At 38.3% G+C, this 17,838-nt stretch overlaps 1 protein-coding gene across 1 annotated transcript in view; it reads right to left on the bottom strand.

Moving 5' to 3' along the window:
• Positions 1 to 17,838, bottom strand: part of LDB3 (LIM domain binding 3) — a gene marked incomplete at its 5' end in the record, with an annotated part of 82,741 nt that overhangs the window by 52,544 nt on the left and 12,359 nt on the right. Inside the window, 3 exons of the mRNA XM_010185387.1 lie at positions 45 to 248; positions 3,622 to 3,644; positions 15,701 to 15,776. Of these exons, the coding sequence (XP_010183689.1) occupies positions 45 to 248; positions 3,622 to 3,644; positions 15,701 to 15,776 (303 nt within the window). The remainder of the gene's footprint in view (positions 1 to 44; positions 249 to 3,621; positions 3,645 to 15,700; positions 15,777 to 17,838) is intronic.

Genomic DNA, 17,838 nt, shown 5'->3' on the forward strand with positions numbered 1-17,838 from the left:
TATCATGCAGAGAAAGAGCATTCCACACAATGAAATAACCTTACCTAGCAAATTCTCCACCCTGGGCTTGTGCCTGGCCTGCAATTGCATCCATGATAGCATCTTGGGAATACATGCTGATTGGGGTGTTATACTGGGCGTGAATTATAGTAGCCTTGCCACCCAGGCCTTTCACCTCAATGGGTTTGTGTGTAGACAGGGCAGAGTCCTTCAGGACATTGGGGTTGAAACGCTCTGTGAAGTCCGTGCTGAGTTACGCAAGAGTGAGGTTCGGCAGGGAAGGGAGGGAAGAAAGGAGAAAGGTGTGAGAGTTAAGTGAGAGGAAAAGCACCAGCAGGGGAGTGTGTGCATGTGTGGCTGTTCATGGCATCTCACCACGAACGCTTCTCGTCAGAGGATAAGAGACAACATAAACAAGTAACAGTTAAAATTGCTGGCTTTGCTAATGGGTGACATTTTTGTGTTGGCTCACAGATACATAAAGAGAAAAAAAAGATGAAACAGTTCTCATTGTATTAAAAAATAATGACAGATCCCTAAGGATTTATGTGGTACATATATTACAATTCTATTCTTACATGCATCTATACATGAAAGTGTAGACAAACATGTAGACACACGTACATATATATGCACATCCATGGTCGTACATACATACTGCAGAGAATTCTCACCTTATTCACTGCATCCATTCATTCTTTCACCTAAAAAGTGCTAGAAAGTGCAGTGTGGTGAAGAAATGTCAGGTCCTCAATTATTTAGAAGGTTCCAGTACTTTCTGTCTGGATTATTAATCATAGTGAAATTTAGTACTTGCATCTTTTCATCCTCACAGCTTTCCTCACACCAAATTAAACTTTGCAAAATCTCTGTACAGCCAGCCATAAATGTTGCTATGGCATGATAAATGCTCAGTCTCAGATCAAAATATCCTACATTGCAATCAACAGGACAACAGCAGCTGGAAGAGTAGTTGCCATATTTTCCAGTGGCTTTATTTATGAGGAAGGATTTTCATTTGAGAAATTGAGCCATGAGCCAGTTAACTTAAGCTGCCATTGCGACAGAATGAGGCAGTTTAATGTTGGACTTCAGCTAAAGAGCACCTGGCTTCCTTGTACATTGTTCTGAAGTAGCCACTCTTCAATCTATGGGAGATCAGATGAATCTCTGGGCTGCTGTTCCTGTCCTGCCAGCAGCACAGATTCCATGTGCTCACCAAACTGGGCAAAACTGAGAATTCTGTACTTTGGGAAATAATGGATATCTCACAAAGGTTTCATTTTGAACTGAGCCCAAAAACTGGAAATGGATGTATCTCCCCTCCAAAAGAAATGCTGAAAAATGTAATCCTGTTTGATTGGAACAATTTTCCTTTGCAGTTTAAAATGATTACACCATAAGTTTAGCAGCTAATATTAAGCCTGTAGCTGATTTTTTTCATGTGACTTAACAACAGCCTCTCTGGTTGGCAAGGGAACAGCAGTGTGCTGGTCTGCCATGGGCCAGCCCCAGAGGGCAAGCGTGAAAACCAAACCCTCTACCCGACATGGAAGAAAAAGGAAAATCAAGTCCAGCTGGCGGCCATCTGACCTAATCTTCCAGACACTATCAAAGGTGATGTGCCACCTCTGAACCCAGCCAGGGGATTCACTGTTTTCAGCCTTTTGTCTGGAGGGATGTCCTGACTGAGGGAGGACAGTAACAGAGATACAGTCACACATCATTCACTCAAAACACCTGACAGAACATTGACAGCCACATGCTCAAGGGACATAAATATGCACATGCTGTATTACAGCCACAGCCACCGCCTTTAGTTACACAGATTTTAAGGGAGGGAACCGGGAAGCTGCATTATGCATTCAAAAAATGAAAATCATCTTTTTACAAAGACATTTTCACATTTCAAATATCTCTCCATTAAATATTTATCAGCTATGACAATATTATTATTATTATTATACTGACATCATCTGTTGAACGGTGACGTGCAGAGACATACAGGTTGTTATACCCTTGACTTTTCAGCATGCACATGCTTTACTTTAACAACGGTATCTCTTCTTGTGGTAATACCCTAAACGATCACAAGAACCTAATTATGAACACACAGGTCCTTAACACCTTGAATTTAGTGTTCTCTTTCCCCCATGCTATTGGAATATTGAAGAGATTCTAAACCTAAGGTCTGAGATTGTGTAAATTAAAAGACAGAGGTTAAATACGCCATTATTAAAGAATAAAGTTTAAAGAAATTGCTTTCCACATTCAATTACAAAAATTAAAGCTCGTAATCTCAGAACACCCTGAACTTCCCTAGTGGTAGCAGCAGCAGTGGTTCAGGCTCTCACTTGTGGTATTTAAACAGTTTCAGTGATGTCTTTTCAAGAGTTTTAGTCACATTATGCGTACTAAGGCAAAGCTTCCACTGAACTGAACAGGATTCCCATAATAATAAAAGAAAACAGTACAGATTTTCAACTGTGGAGTTTTCTTTATAGCTCTTGAAGTAAACAGAAGACATTAGTGCTTGCAAGGGGTGCTGTGCTCTGGGACAAAGTGGGTAAGAGGTAAGACCCTACAGACAGCTGGAGCACCCCTGCCAAATGAACCGGATTTTTCTACTAAACTGGAAAAGAATTAGGAAAAATAAATCCCAAAGCAAGTAAGATTAAAAACACCCCTACAACGTGACTTCCAAGACAATTTTAACAGAATAATTATCAGTGTAAATTGGCTAGAGTTTCCTCACTCCAAAGGAGTTACATCATTTGCATAACACCCACTTCTCATTAATATCAACAGAGAATGCCAGATCAGTGCAAATGATATGCACTAAATAGTATTTCAACTTTATGTGTTTTACTACTTCTAACTTTGTCAGTTTAAATTTTACATTTAACTAATATAATTATTTATTTTATGCTGGATTTAAGCCAGTCTCCAGCAATTTCTGGAAACGCTCAGACCAGAGACAGAAAAGGGGAATTTAGAGACAACCCTCTGCCCTTAGAAAACTAAAGATCACAGCTGAGGACTCTGTGAGCTTTCCTAAATAAAGGAGATCGATCACATTTTCAAATCAATAGTTGCTTCTTGTTTGGGCAATATGTTTATTAAGGTAAATGACTTTTTAGATCTTTTTCATATCAGTATCTCATACCAACCTAAACTTGAATTTTAGTGGAATGGTACTTTGGAAATTAATTAAATGTTGAGGCTAAAAATATATCACTAATAATATACCAAAAAAAGGCTCAGATAAGGCTCCTCAAATCCTGAAGGCATGAAGACTACTTAAAGAGTTTGGAGGAATTAAACCCAGACTGTAGAGATGAAAGCATCTGAAAGCATTTACAAGAACTGAGCAAGCTCAGAAGCTGACTCCACTTCAGCATTAGAACATCACCAAGAAATGCTGAACACACGATGTGCTTAGCAGGGAGCACCACTGGACAGCAGTGGCAGTACATGACACTTGCCATATCAGTAAGATTTTTTTAAAATACTTCCACTTGCAAGCAGAAGGAATACAAGGGATCATGCTACCCCAGCAAACAAATTGTCACACATACAGCGTAACACAAATACTTGGCACTGTATAGAAGTGATACTAACTTGGCAGCGGTGTTGGTTATGACCTAAAAGAAGAGAAAGAGAACAAACAACATCAAAATCAACCACACAGAAAAAGTCAATAGTTTTTGGAGTGCAAAGGGCAAAAGGTATTTACAGAAGCTTACTAAAGCTTTTTTTCAGATCATCTACAAACAAGAACAGAAAGTAAATGTATGTCTGAAACCCCAATATGAGTAAGAAAGGAAAAAATGTAGGGATTACAGCTGATCCACAAGGACTTAGTAGGGTAATGTGACATTTTGGCTGACCCTTGAACATGATTCGATTGCTATGCATCCCTAAAAGTGCTATTATCAAAATGTATGGGAGGAGGGGACGAAAGAAGAAAAAGCATTTGCAGATTACATTCTCCTCTGAAAATAGCAAAGAAGTGGTAGAGATTATATTTTCCCCTCAGATATTAAATATTCAGGGATGAAGTATGTTCTCCTCAGGCCGCCCTCTGAGTTGGTAATGCAAGATTGATTTTTTTTTGGTCTTTTACATGCTGGAGAATATCCCAGTAATATGTTAGTAGATGTCCTAAATCTAAGACTAAGGAAAATGCCTTTGTATTTAACAAACTATTGGCCTAAATCTGACTGTACCTATATTATGCCAACAGTGGTGGAAGCCAATTAATTTCAAAATAGTAATTCCTAATTTATTCAATGAGAAATGAAGCAAGACTGCATGTTATGTGTGTGTGTGTGTGGGGGGGGGGGGGGGGTGTTGGATATCCATATCAGGATATTTTATTCCCTCTGGTACATACACAGTATGAAAAAATGTATATTCATGCTACATCCAGCTTTGCTGCATAAACAAGAAGTGACATTGGCTTGCACAGTAATTCCAAAGAAACACAATACGAAACTCAACATAGGCCTTATGCAGGTCAAAGCTGGGAGCGATGAGCAGATAGTGTGCTCAGACTGTAATTATGTTATTTGCTAATAACTCTTTCTGCTGGCTGAACTAATAGCATTAACGGGCTATGACACTTATTTTAACTGAGTTTTTTCAAAGCTCAGAATACCCATATTTTGCTCTTATATTCTTGGGTGAAGAGTAATTCATCGCACTTTTAACAAAACAGAAAGGAAAAGCGTCTGGGATCAGTTAATAAACATTTCTTCTTATTCATCTGCACAGATAACTGCTGACAGAAGTGGGTGCTGAACCCTCCAACTTGCCACTGGAACATTTCTGGATCTGGGATTGATACAAAATATTGGGCAACAATGTTACGCTGTTAAAGTGACTTTCAAAGTCGATTTGTCCTCGTCTGCTTTTGCCTTGTAGCACCTTTGGTATTACTGCTTCTTTTTACATAAAGTCCTTCTGCATTGGCTCATCCAGCTGCCTTTTTTGTGATTAAAAGCACTCTAATGAGCCAAAACTGCAGTAAAGGTTTTGCACTTCTGCATTTCCATGGAAAAGCAATCTCAGAGCACTGTTGAGACTCCCAGATTCGAGAATATTCTTCAAACTTTATAAGCCCTACATTAGTCCAAATATATCAATCTGTTACAGGAACTGGTAGAGATATATTAGGAACAAGCTGCAGCCTGTAAGCACATCAGTGATCCTATATCCATTTTAGGTACGTGCAGGACAGCTGGGCAGTCATTTACAATGAAACACAGTGTAATAGTATCATTTTCTGAAGTGGACTCTGATGCCTGCTTTAATCCTCTAATCCAAGCCTCTGCCTTACAAATAAAATAATATTTTGAAGGCAGAACTACTGTCCCTAAAATACACCTGAATTAAAGGAACCACTTGTTTGCATATAAAAATATGTTCAAAGATGAAAATCATTATGTGCACACACTAAGAACGACTCAACAGCCACTTGTCTCAGTAAAGATGTTTCAGATGTGAAGAGGCTACGATAGCTTCCTTCAAATAAAGTAAAGCTTTACTTCTCCTTATGGTTAGTATGTGATAAGAAAATTCTCTCCAGTTCAGAGCTACACATTATTTTAGCTTGATTCTAAATACAGACATGTATGAACCACCCAACTCACTGGTTGCAGAGGTCACACAGTGAGAAGCCAGTAACCCAAGCCATCTGGCACGTACTGGTGGGACAGGTATTTACTGCCCTTGACCTACAATGTGAAAAATAACTTACACTGGAATGAAAAAGAACTACGTGTTACAAGCTGTACTCACTCTTCCTATTTATTAATACTCCCCTTCCAGTGCTTGCAGCACATCAAGTTCCACGCACTCTTAACAGGCCACCTCTACTTTCCACCTTGGGCCAGGGTGATAAAGCTTTAATGCAAAAGTGTATCGGAGAAACAGATGCTTTGTTATTCTTCGCAGATCAAGGAAATAATCTCAAAATTAATTTTAGCTTTCTGATAGGATTTTCCAAAGGGTTTAGCTAAATCTCTAACAGCTATTTACAGAATTAAGTTTAAATGATTTGGTGAAAAGGACACCAAATTGAAATATGAAATATACCTTAAGATCAACTCCCCAAACTGAATTTCATTTTACCTTTTGCCATGCTGCTAAATGCATGCTCGTGAACGCATAAAATCACAGTTTTGGACCACCATAATTTCACAATCTTTAAGCAGCATCTCATGTTGTGCCGTATGATAAGAACATCCACAACAAAGTCTAGAACTCTCACTGCTACTCCCAGTGTACTCTTTCACAGGTATCCACAGCGACATTGAGACTATCGTGGATGATACCAAGTCCCAAGGTAGTTACAGGCCTCATGCTGCTCCCCACAGAGCAGGAGGAAATACACCTCTCACTTCATGGGTAACACTGCAGTGGGAGTGGGAATGACAGGATTACTGAACTCTGCATTTTATCTGCATGTAAACAGAGAAGTCAAATTCTCTAAATCTCAGAGGAATTACCTGAAAAGACACATGTACTTAGTAGCTCTGGGCTCTGTCATCTTTTCAGATTGTTCCTGGATTGCAGGATAGAGGCTGAATTTTTTAACAGAACATTTAGATGTTTTCTCATAAATTTTCTTATTTGTTCATCAGTGCTACAGATATGACAGGCAAATTGTCAGCAATTACCTGAAATTTTGTTCAAACTGAAAAAAAACAAACAAAAAACCTCAGCTGGTTCCAAGGTAGAACCATCTTTGTAATTCAGTGCACTGCCACAGGTGTGCACCAGCGTGTACTTGTGAAGGATAAGACATGGATAAGCAGCAGAGTGAAGACAGTGAAGTGTCTTCTGCAGGCACACCTTTTTTTGCACTCTAACAATCACTGTCATATTATTGTCCTATTGCAATGCCTTCTGGAATTAAGAGAATGGTTCACATTGACTTTGTTGAGTGATGGATATAACTGCGTTGTAATTTTGATAACAAAGAAATAGTCGGAATGCTGAGCCATCCAAAATACAGCCCCTTCACCCTCACCCTTGCAGATGTTAAGGAGGGTTGTGAAGACAGTGTGAGAAAGATACTGAGACACATTCCCAGGAAATTCTGCCTTTTGAAATAAGACAAGGATTAGCTTTCCTCAAGAAAACTGTAAATTAAGAGAGAAGCATTCTGATGTTTATTTTGCTGATCTCGGTTACTAACTGAAATAATTTGCTTTTAAACACTAGTTGCCTTTCTTAATTATCCAGTATGAGAAGGGAGGATAGGATTTTTCCAGATAAGTTAATTAAGACTGTTAATTCTGTGTGCTTAAGAGAGTTACAATGAATCATCTAAACCACTTGAATAATCTAGAAGATGTACATATGCTCTTTTACAAGGATAAAATATCCTTACTTTGCTACAACTTCAAAGGCCTTGGTTTTACTCTTGCAAAGACCTTCTGCAATGGGATATAAAGTACTTGAAAATATGCATTTGCTATCAGACCTCGAGTGGATTGTCTCAATTTTCTGTTTTTCCTCGTATAGACAACTCACTAGTATCAAAAGTACATTTTTTTCCATATTCATAATAAGAAATGTATCTTAATTTTAAATAAAAACAAATGAGTAAGTTAGAGATTTGTTAGCGAATTAATACATGAAGACAGAAAAATTAGGAAAACCCGTTTCTCGCTGCTTTTTCTCATGTATTGTAGTCCAAGCTTCTCACTTCACAAATCTGCTAATAAAACAGTTGATCTGCAATACAGTAACGCTGCTGGTCAAAGCAGTCTCTCTATAGGCAAGTACCAAAGATCAGATCTGTTTTATAGCAGCTTCTATAGTGGCTGACAGTGAGACTTGGTTCTGTGAGAATACATGCATTACTTTAGACCACTAAATGCTAGAACCCCGAGATGGTCACAGTTAGGTCATAGTGCTCCTCCTCATGCTCTGGTGACTACGGTCAATCCATATAGAAATTCAGATACCAAAGACCAAGAGCTATTCTGCAATGGTTCTGTGTATACGTTTTGGGGGTACTGGAAAATTTAATGATTCTTCCAGACCTTAATCGTGATTACCAGACAAATGCACAATAGGGTAGGAACTATTACATTCACTTTTCAGCAAATCCATTACTTATTGAAATATTAAATATTTTACCATGTTACCTACCCTCTAGGAAGTCCACCTTCTGAAGCCCTTCGGTTAAGACTTAATTTATGCATCTCAGCCATTTCCCTTAGAGTCTCTGCTGAGTAAAGGCCAATAGGGTTGTTATACTGCCTTGCGGGGCTCAGCTGATGTACAGGGCTATTGCCATCAGTCAATACAGGGCTTAGTTTGGCACCTAGGTTACTCTTTGCAGGTGAAGTGTCAGGAGTCACAGACTGAGAGGACATGGCAGATCTAACTGTGGTAGTCTTTAAGTAGGAAGAGCTATTTGAAAAGCTGATCTCTTGCTTGTTGAGGTAGCCTGAAAACGTTCCATTGGTTGCTAAAACACTACCCATAGGCCCAGCCGCCGTGTTAGTTAGAGGACTGAAGGTTGTTCTGTTGCCATTGATTTCCCAAGCAGGTTCCTGTAGTAGCAAACATGCAGGCCAAGAAAAGAAAAAAAGAAAAGAGCGATCATAGAACACATGCAAAAATAACATACTGCAATTACTGCTTTCTAAACTTATAGATAAACTTGCAATAAATAGATTGGGGCCAAAGCATCCAACCTTTCAGGGAAGATTTTCAACAGAGAAATGCATTGTTTCAAAATAAGGGAAGCAAAACATACTCAGGCATTTTTTAACTCAGTTTTAGTTGAAATCAACAAATAAAGCTTAACATTAAAAGAGCATTTGCTACTAGTCAACCTCATAGCAATAATTTTATATGAAGACAACACTGTTCATTAATTTCTAGGATAATGAAGAAATCTTAAAAAAATGTCTTGAGGATGGACTCATTCAGATAATAAACAAACAGAAAAGTCAATGCCATTGTTATTAAAACATAATGCTTCTAAACCGCACACTAGTCAATCTCATAGCATTAATTTTATATGAAGACAACACTGTCCATTAATTTCTAGGATAATGAAGAAATCTCAAAAAAAATGTCTTGAGGATGGAATCATTCAGATAATAAACAAACAGAAAAGTCAATGCCATTGTTATTAAAACATAATGCTTCTAAACCGCACCATTCTATTTTCCATAAGTACACTTCAAATTGTTGAAGCCCACACACTGCACTGCTTTCATAGGCTCTGGTTCATGCTAATGAGGCCATGCAGCATGGTTAGCAGACATACCAACAGAACTCGAGAACAGGCACTGCTCAACAGAGAGGATACTTCTATTCTGATCATTTCCGCATAACTTCCACTTGAAGGGATGTGTGCATGAGTGTGCAGATGAGGAGTGTCTGATCCTACAGTCACGTCTCAGATAATATTCCTAACTAGGACAGCAGGATTTGTTGTCTTAGTCGAAGCCATCTCTCCTACAACAGCTATACCCATAGAAGTCTGTGCTGGTGCTTTAGAAACCTTCTACCAAAACCTCATCCTGGAAAAATTCAGTACCATGCTTCAGTTTCATAACTTATCTACTATTAATGCAGCTTAGTGAAACCAAAGTAAAAGGCACTATGAAAAAAAAAATACTGCTTTTTTCAGCAACACGATGCAGGAAATAAGTCCTGACACAAATTCTGAGGAAGTTTCATGTTCCCTAAAACACCTTATCAATGCTTCAAGCTCATTCTAGTGAACACCATGTCAATCCCTAGGACAGGAGCACCCTTACTGTTAAATTGCCTGATTTCCCTCCAGCTACCGGCAGCGTGTAGTGACCACAGCTCTGTACATTTTGCAAGTCTGCCTACCTGCAGTATGGACAATTTTATCAAAGAGGAATACAGACTTCACTTTCAGGTGAGCATTTTATACATTCGCTATCAGTTTTCTTATTCTTTAACTTCTAAAGGCTTAGTGACCAGGACATGAATAGCAAGATTCTAATATTGATTACTTTTAACATCTCTTTAATGTTTGCCTCTTGAACCTAACATCCTGAGTGAAGGAGCTCATTAGCACATGTTTTAAAATAATGAATTATATAGTTTCAAAAGCTGTTTTATTCTTCATTTTTGTTTATCTGTATTTATGTGCTCTGGATAAAAAAAAAAATCTCTAGCTGAGGTACCCAACAAACTATTTGAATGCTTGGCAATTTACAGATTTCTCTAGAACCTTAATACCTCTTTGTACCTCAGAAGCTCCAGGCTCCAGCCTAACTTGGGCTACATTGCTTTTGCTGCAGGAGAAAGATAATGCCAGCCTCTCCCTCTGGACCTAGATACACTGCAGCCATAACCAGTACCCAGATGTCGTGATGCTCACAGTTATGCTCACCAGTAACGCTGGCAGCATGGAGCAGGCATGGAGCCCACAATCTGCCCTCAGTGAAAGCCAGCCCAAGAGCAGGTGGTGGCCTGCAGTGACATTTTGCCTCACTTGGGCTGGCACTGTCTCAGTTGCCATCTTCAGCATCTCACACACATCTCCCCCATAGCCCTGCACGAAACATTGGCCTGAGAATAATGTGGCCTCTGATTTTCTGCTTTTGCTAGTATTGGTTAACATGAGTGTCATTTACTGATTTTGATCCTAATGCTCACTAGAAAGATAGACGTTTTATATTCTCCTCTTGGATATTTCTATATTCTATATTTCTATAAAATTTCATATTCAAGTTTAGGGAGATTACATTCGAAAAATCAAGATAATATGGCCTGATTAATTAAAATAAATTGCAAAAAAATCCCTAAAGGTCTAAGGATATAATTAATTATAACATTAAATACATTTAAGAAGTTTTGAATAAAAAATGTGAGGCAGATAAAAGGAACTGAGAACATTTTTCTTAGTAATAAACAGGAAGAGATTTTAGCTGGCATTAGGAGCTGCCAGAGGCTGCAGAAATAGATAATCCTAAAAGCAATTTTCAGACTATGCTTTATTAAATACATACATTTGAATTACATACTTCCTTCATTATACCCTGACACAGAAAACAGCAAACAGCAAACAACCAACCTCTGAGTGGCCAGTTGCAAGCTTCCAAGTATCATTAAATAATCAGAAAACCAAGATTCTTTCTAAAAATGTATTGTTAAAGAGGCATGAATGCACAAGGCCATGTTCATAAATTAAGTCACCACTTCTGTAAATTAATTGTACATGCTAGCAGAGAGGGACAAAACAAATATTTAAAAAAAATACAGAGGCAATAGAGAAGAAATAAGGTATGCCAGAGTTTTATTTATTTGTGATCCTGAAAACTCAGAGGCTTTTATCTAAGTTAACCTTGGGATTCCTTTCTAAACCCCACAGTAAAACGACATGCAAGGATATATGATTATAAAGTATCAGTTTCAACTGCTAGTGAGAGAAATGCCAGATATTTCCCTCATCTTAACGCATGTTCATGGTTTTGGTGTTACTGGACACTAAGAGTAGGCAAAGGGAAAATCATAGGACAGCCATAAAAAATGATGGTTGGTGATTTTGCTCACCGTTATGACAAGAATGGAGTTTTGGCTTCACACCTCAACAATTTCTAGCAGGAATAGCAGCATGCTGGTAACTCAGCATTAGAACACTAGGAACCCAGCAGCACTAGGTCAGCATTCCCATTTTGAGTTAACATGCATGGTAGTTTTAAAACAGTTGTTTTCCCTGTGTTTTGGGGAAAAGTGATGAAAAAGGAAGGGTCTAAGAGAGCAGCTGTATAACTGCTATTTCTTCTTAAGAATTACTGCCCAATAATCAGCTTAATTAGCTCTTTCCTCTTGTGACTGACAAAGAATCTCTCATTCAGTTTATTCCCAGTAGGATATTCTAGATTTCTTTTTCCCTCCAGTTCAGTGGCAAAAACAGATCAATGCAGCATTTCTGAAACCATTTCTGAATGTGAAGGTCAAATTTCTAATACCGAGCAGCAGCACAGCTTTCAGCATGACATCACATGAAATGCAGCCAACAGTGACAAACGTTCCCCTGTTTCCCATCTCTCTCATCCCATTCTGTTTCAGCCTCGGTGGCTGGAAAAGCAAGCTCACATTTCAAACTCTGCAAGTCTGATGCTACCCTTCAGCTGACCAGAAGAGGAGGCTCTGACACTGAGAAATGGGCTACTTCCCTCGAGAAAGATGCAGTGATCCTGCAGCAATCCCTTACTTACTACATGGGGGAAAAAGCATTTTAATTTCCCAGTTTAATATCAGTGAACAAGCTTAAAACTGATAATTGTAGTCTCTCAAACATTTTTTAACAGAAGGAAGCAATAAATCAGCTCAATTTGTATTCTGAAATATTATTATTCTTTTTTTTTAGAAATACTCAATTTCTACAGAAGGCAGAATACTACATACTCCTTATGTATCAGAGAAATGTGAAACAAATCTATATGGGAAGACACAATACCGGGTTTTCAGGTATTCTCTGCTCAGACACATTAAAAAATAGCTTTTGGCTTAGTCAGCTCTTCCATTCTATGCTTTACTTTAAAAGTCAATCATCTCTTCATTCATTTTCCCAAATTTGGCAGGAAACAAATCATAAGCATTATGAGATCCTCACTGGGACTCTGAAATAAGTGGGGTCAGTGCTGTTCCATAAACTAAACACATAGTCATATTATTAAAATTAAAAAGGCTGTCTTAATACCTTTATGCAAAGACAAAAACATTAAAGCTGCTCTTACCCTTAAAGCTTCAGCTTGAACATTTTGAACTGCACTGAATCTTCACCTGTGTTGTATCCCCCCCAAAAAAGCCGCAGGAACCCACTGACTGATGATGGCTTTGTCTCAATCCTGGGGATCAGGCTCACTTTCCTTGTTATTCAAATGCTTTCAGCATTAGTTATGCCCTTTCTTCCAGCTATGTCACATCTCTGCAAAAGGCTTGACTAAATCTTTGGACTAAATCAAAAAGACTTGGCTAAACTACATGAAAATTGTTTCAAGCTTCAGATTAATGTCAGATAAGGAAATAGTGGAACTACAAATCAGACAAACTTTTATTTCCAATACCAGCCCTACAGCTCAGTGGATACCATACTCATGGCTGCAGAACCTGTATCATACATAACACTCATCAGCTCCAGAAACTAAGGAAGGAATGTATGTGACTTGTGGAAAGCAGAAAAATTTCTATCGTGGTGAAGAACTCTGGGGTTTTTATACCTTCCTTACATCATTGCAAAAGAAGGTATACTTATTTTTTCTAAAACACAATAAACCCTGATCAGAGCAGTCAAAGAAAAAAAGACATGCTTGAAAATTAGTGAAAGCTGCAATCAGATCAGCAATAATGTACAAGAGAATTTCTGGTTTAAACTGGACACTGAACTTGCACATGCAGATTTTGTAGCTAACATGGCCATGCCTTAACCTTGACTCAGAGAAAGGTGACAAAATCTCCTCTAGACATTTGAGCACAGCACTGTCATGACTGTCTTGCAATGTAGTTTTTTGCTGTGTTTTGAAATGCCACTGAATTAATTTCATGGGAAGCATCAGAGTCTAAACACTGTCAAGCAGTGACGTGGAGGTGACAGCTTCTGCCTGTGTGTCACGGAATTCTTCATTTCTACAGTGATATTGTTACTAGAAATAATAAAGGGACAAGCAAAGGAACCTTGATTTTTAAAGTATATTTACTGTAATGTATCTCACTGCGACATCCCCGTACCACTGTTTGTATCAGTAAAGACTTTTTATTGTGGACTTTGAGACTTCTTCTACAGTTCAATGCCTTCATTCCCTTCCAAACAACCCTCAGAGAAGACTTTTTCTTCAGTTAAAAACTACCGTTGTCTACCAGTGGTACAAACGTCACTCCTCTTGAACTGCAAAGGGCCCCCCACTCCAGCACTCTACTGTTACCTCTTCCTGCTGGGCAAAAGACCTTACATCTATGAAGATCTTTCTGAATGTCACTAGACACCCTGTTTCTCACCATACAATACAGCTCCTATAAACCTTTCTTAAGCACTGATGCACAGAATGCTCATGTGTGAGACTGTATGCTCCTGAAAAAGCGTGCATCATCTCTCTCTGAAGGGTTAAAATAGGAAATGTAAAGTGACTTTATAGCTTTCATGTCAAAGGCGCATTTAGGTCCTTCAAAAACACCTACAGCATGTGAAGTTAGTTAAAATAGAAAAATGTTTTGTGTGGTAAACAGTTTTAAATACCTACGGCAGTAATTTTAAAATTGAGACTCGTCAGGGAAGACATACACCTCATACAGAGTCAGGAAAATCTGATGTATAAAAGCTTTTATGTGCCTGTGGTGGAAGTAGGCAAGAATGTCATACCTGTACAGGTGCTATTGAAGGTCCGAAATGACAGCTGTAGTCTTGTGTTGGGGAATATTTCTGAAGAGATATGTTTACTTGCTGCCTTGAAAATCAATAGCATTCTGTGTAGTTCTTGAGGAAAACTAAGTACTCTCTCCCCCTTCCTGTCCCTATTTGTTGGTGCAGTTGAACACCAGTACAATTCAAAGAATGATCCATCATTTTTGTTTTAGTAATTTCACAGTGCTGCTTGGTGACTCTTCCAATAATGTTCTTCAAGATAACTTTTATAAAATCATGATAAGAGCAAAAAAGCTCTGAGCAAGATAAATTCTTCATTTCATCTTCCCTTGCCAAAAAGTTTACAACATTCAGAGTGAAATAACATTATTTCTGTCCCAACTAACAAATGGTCTGACAGGTTCACTGCAAATTTAACAAAATAAAATTGAATCAAATTATACTCCCCAAGTGTGTTCTCTTCTGTTAGTCTGAACATATTTGAAGTAGTTATAGGGATGATGCTACCTTCTGAGCTCTGAGTTTGGAAAGCAGTAATTCTTACTTATACTACATGATAGGGATGAATCTTTCACTCACGGAAGGGGTAAAATTGCAGCAATAGAGATTTTACCTCCTCTCCATATATCTAATCAAATGCATCAGCAATACAAATGTTTGAGCCCAGGGATATATACCATCTTTCAGGTATCCTTGATCCTCCATGCCTCCAAAGATACAGATGGCCAGCTGCCAGTCAATGAGTGCTGGTTATTGTAATATAAACATTTATTTTATGGAAGATGACGAGCTAGAACAACAGAAACCAAGCCATCCATTTCCTCTGCCACTTGCTGTTATTCATTGAATTGACTTATCCTCTTTATTTTTTTATTCTCATGACTTTTGAATAAAGTGACAAGAGTGTAATATGATGCAAGCTTTCAAATTCCCTAATGTCCTCTTTCCAAATCAGTGTTTTTTAATGTTGTAGTCAGGATTTGGATACACTGAGGCATAGTCTAATGTTTCCCCAAGAATCTTCAAAAGCAAATGTATATTTTGAGCTTCGGTAGCCTCTTGCAGCCTAGATGAAAACAAAGTGCTCAGAATGGGTTACACCAGATCACATCAGAGGATAGCTGGATGCTTTGGTTCTGCTAATCAGAAGTTAGAAAAATACAGATCACATAGATTGCACTGTGGTAGTTTTGCTGCTTGTGCATTCATTCAATGTTTACTTATCTGGGGTAGGCAAAAGCTAATTCCTGTAGTAGGTATTCACCTTTACTGCTGTAGATAAAAATGGTATTAACTTTGGCTGAGGAGAAATGTGTCACATACCTTCTGGTGGGGAATTACAGCCCTGGGAGAGTCAATTCTGGGTGCTGTGGTTGAGACTGGCACTGGACGTTTAGATCTAGAAACAAACAAACAAAATAATTAATTTTTTTTAAAAAATAACTCCATTTTCATAGATGGCAATCAGCCACAACCAGAAAAATTCAGGTTTGGGCAGTGCTCTGGATAGAAAAACTTAGAAGTGTCTTAAAATGCAGAGACTAAACTTCAGTACTGAGACATCTCAAGATCAACTCCTCAAAAGATTATTATTTAATAGCTCAAACTATATAGCAACTGCCAGAATTTAAGTCTTTCTGCTGGAAAAACCCCAAGAACTGCTTTAGATTGGGTAAAAATAAGTAGCCATACAGATTCTCTTTTTTTCATGACACAACTTGGAAGACCGATAGTGGAAGATTTTCTGTGTTAAGGTCATTATTTCCTTACTGAGGGCTGTGTTGCACTTTCCTCTGAAATCTATCAGAGACAGAATGCTAAGCTAGGCACAAGCTGGGCTCATCCATAGTGGCAATCCCTGTGTTCAAGGATTCACCTGGCTTCATATTGAGCTGTGTATTTAGATTTAGCTGTTACACAAAATATTTCCATAAACAGGAGTAAACAAAAAAAAATCCCTAAGAAAAAGGAGCAATTCTGACAGGAACTAGAAGATTTCCATAGAGAAGATACGGGAATTATGCTACTTCGAGAGCTGACAACAAAGACTATGTAATAGATGACTACCTCTCAATGAATTGCTATCAAAATGAACACTTTGAGGAGACAGTGATACCTATTTTTGTTAAACAACAGTCAATTAACCTGTGAAGTTCACTGACAAAGTATTCCTGGAACAAGAGGCTAAAAAATTGTAAAAGGCACTAACATTGATACTCACAGCTGGAATATATCACAATATACTCACTAAGACATAATTATCTGAGAAATAGATACCTTCAGGTTTTAAGAGAGCTAACCACTAACTGCCTAAACCAACCTTTCCTCAGGCAAGTTACTGACTGATCTTCCCTCAGGAATGTGTGCTGTACCCATGCTCCAGTCATTTTAGCTTAAAAAAGGAAACAATAAATCATATTCCTGAGACACGCACATGTATCGTGAAAGATGGCAAAAATAGAGAAAGGAAAACAAAATCCAGCTGCAGCCCAGAGCACAGTCAGAGTTGCTGAAAATTGACTGTGACAGTTTATGACCAGAAAAAAAAAAAAGAGAGGAGATTCTGATCCTCCCTCCATTGGTGTCATTTCTGGGTACACCCAGTTGTTTCTGTGAAGTTACACTGGGGACCTGGGCGTACTCAAGACCACAGCCGGGCAGAGCAGACACTAAGTGTCCCCTCTGCTCTGGTCACTGATGATGAATTTTAGTGTCAAAGTTGCTCAGCACTGTAAACGTTTGATGCATAACTGGAAAATATTTGTATTGCAGCAAAGGAATTTATTTACCAGACTACTCCATCACTTCTGTTCTTTATTGTACGTCTATTTTTCCTCACCCATTACCTGACCACAGAGGATGATGTTAAAAAGCTGTATTTCTTCCACGTTACTGATAAGCTACATCCGTCATTCACAGTGCCATCCAACCAAGATTTTTATTTCACATAACTTTGAGGTTTCAAGATGTTTAAAACAATGAGGTTCTGACATAAGTCTGCCAGGGATGTTTATAGCTTTGATATTTAAAATGAGGAGGCTTGCTAAATTTAGCAGAGGCTTGGAACAACGAAAAGGGCAGAAGAAGTGAAGTCAATTTGCAGAATGAAAGTGTGTGCACTTACAGAATAAACTGATTCTTTACATATGACCCATTACTCCTGCAGGAAAAACATCTGCAAGTTCAGGACAATTTTTTTTCCTCCCTCTTTTGCTAGATGAAGCAAATCCTGCAGCAACACAAGTTTGCTTTTCAAGTGATGATGGTGCTGTTGTAAACATGTGTGTCCAGGTTTACATTTTAATCCATTGATTGCAAAATTATTTTATTCCAAATGCCCAGGGAGTGTAGCTTAGTAGGGCTATGAGGAGGATGAAAGTCCAAATTTCACAAATGACTGTGATCATTTCAGAATTGATGTTGAAATGTTCCATCAAGATTAGTTTTTCTGAAGCAATTAA

This window comes from Mesitornis unicolor, unplaced genomic scaffold, assembly GCF_000695765.1.
Source record: "Mesitornis unicolor isolate BGI_N332 unplaced genomic scaffold, ASM69576v1 scaffold2965, whole genome shotgun sequence".
NCBI lineage: Eukaryota > Metazoa > Chordata > Aves > Mesitornithiformes > Mesitornithidae > Mesitornis > Mesitornis unicolor.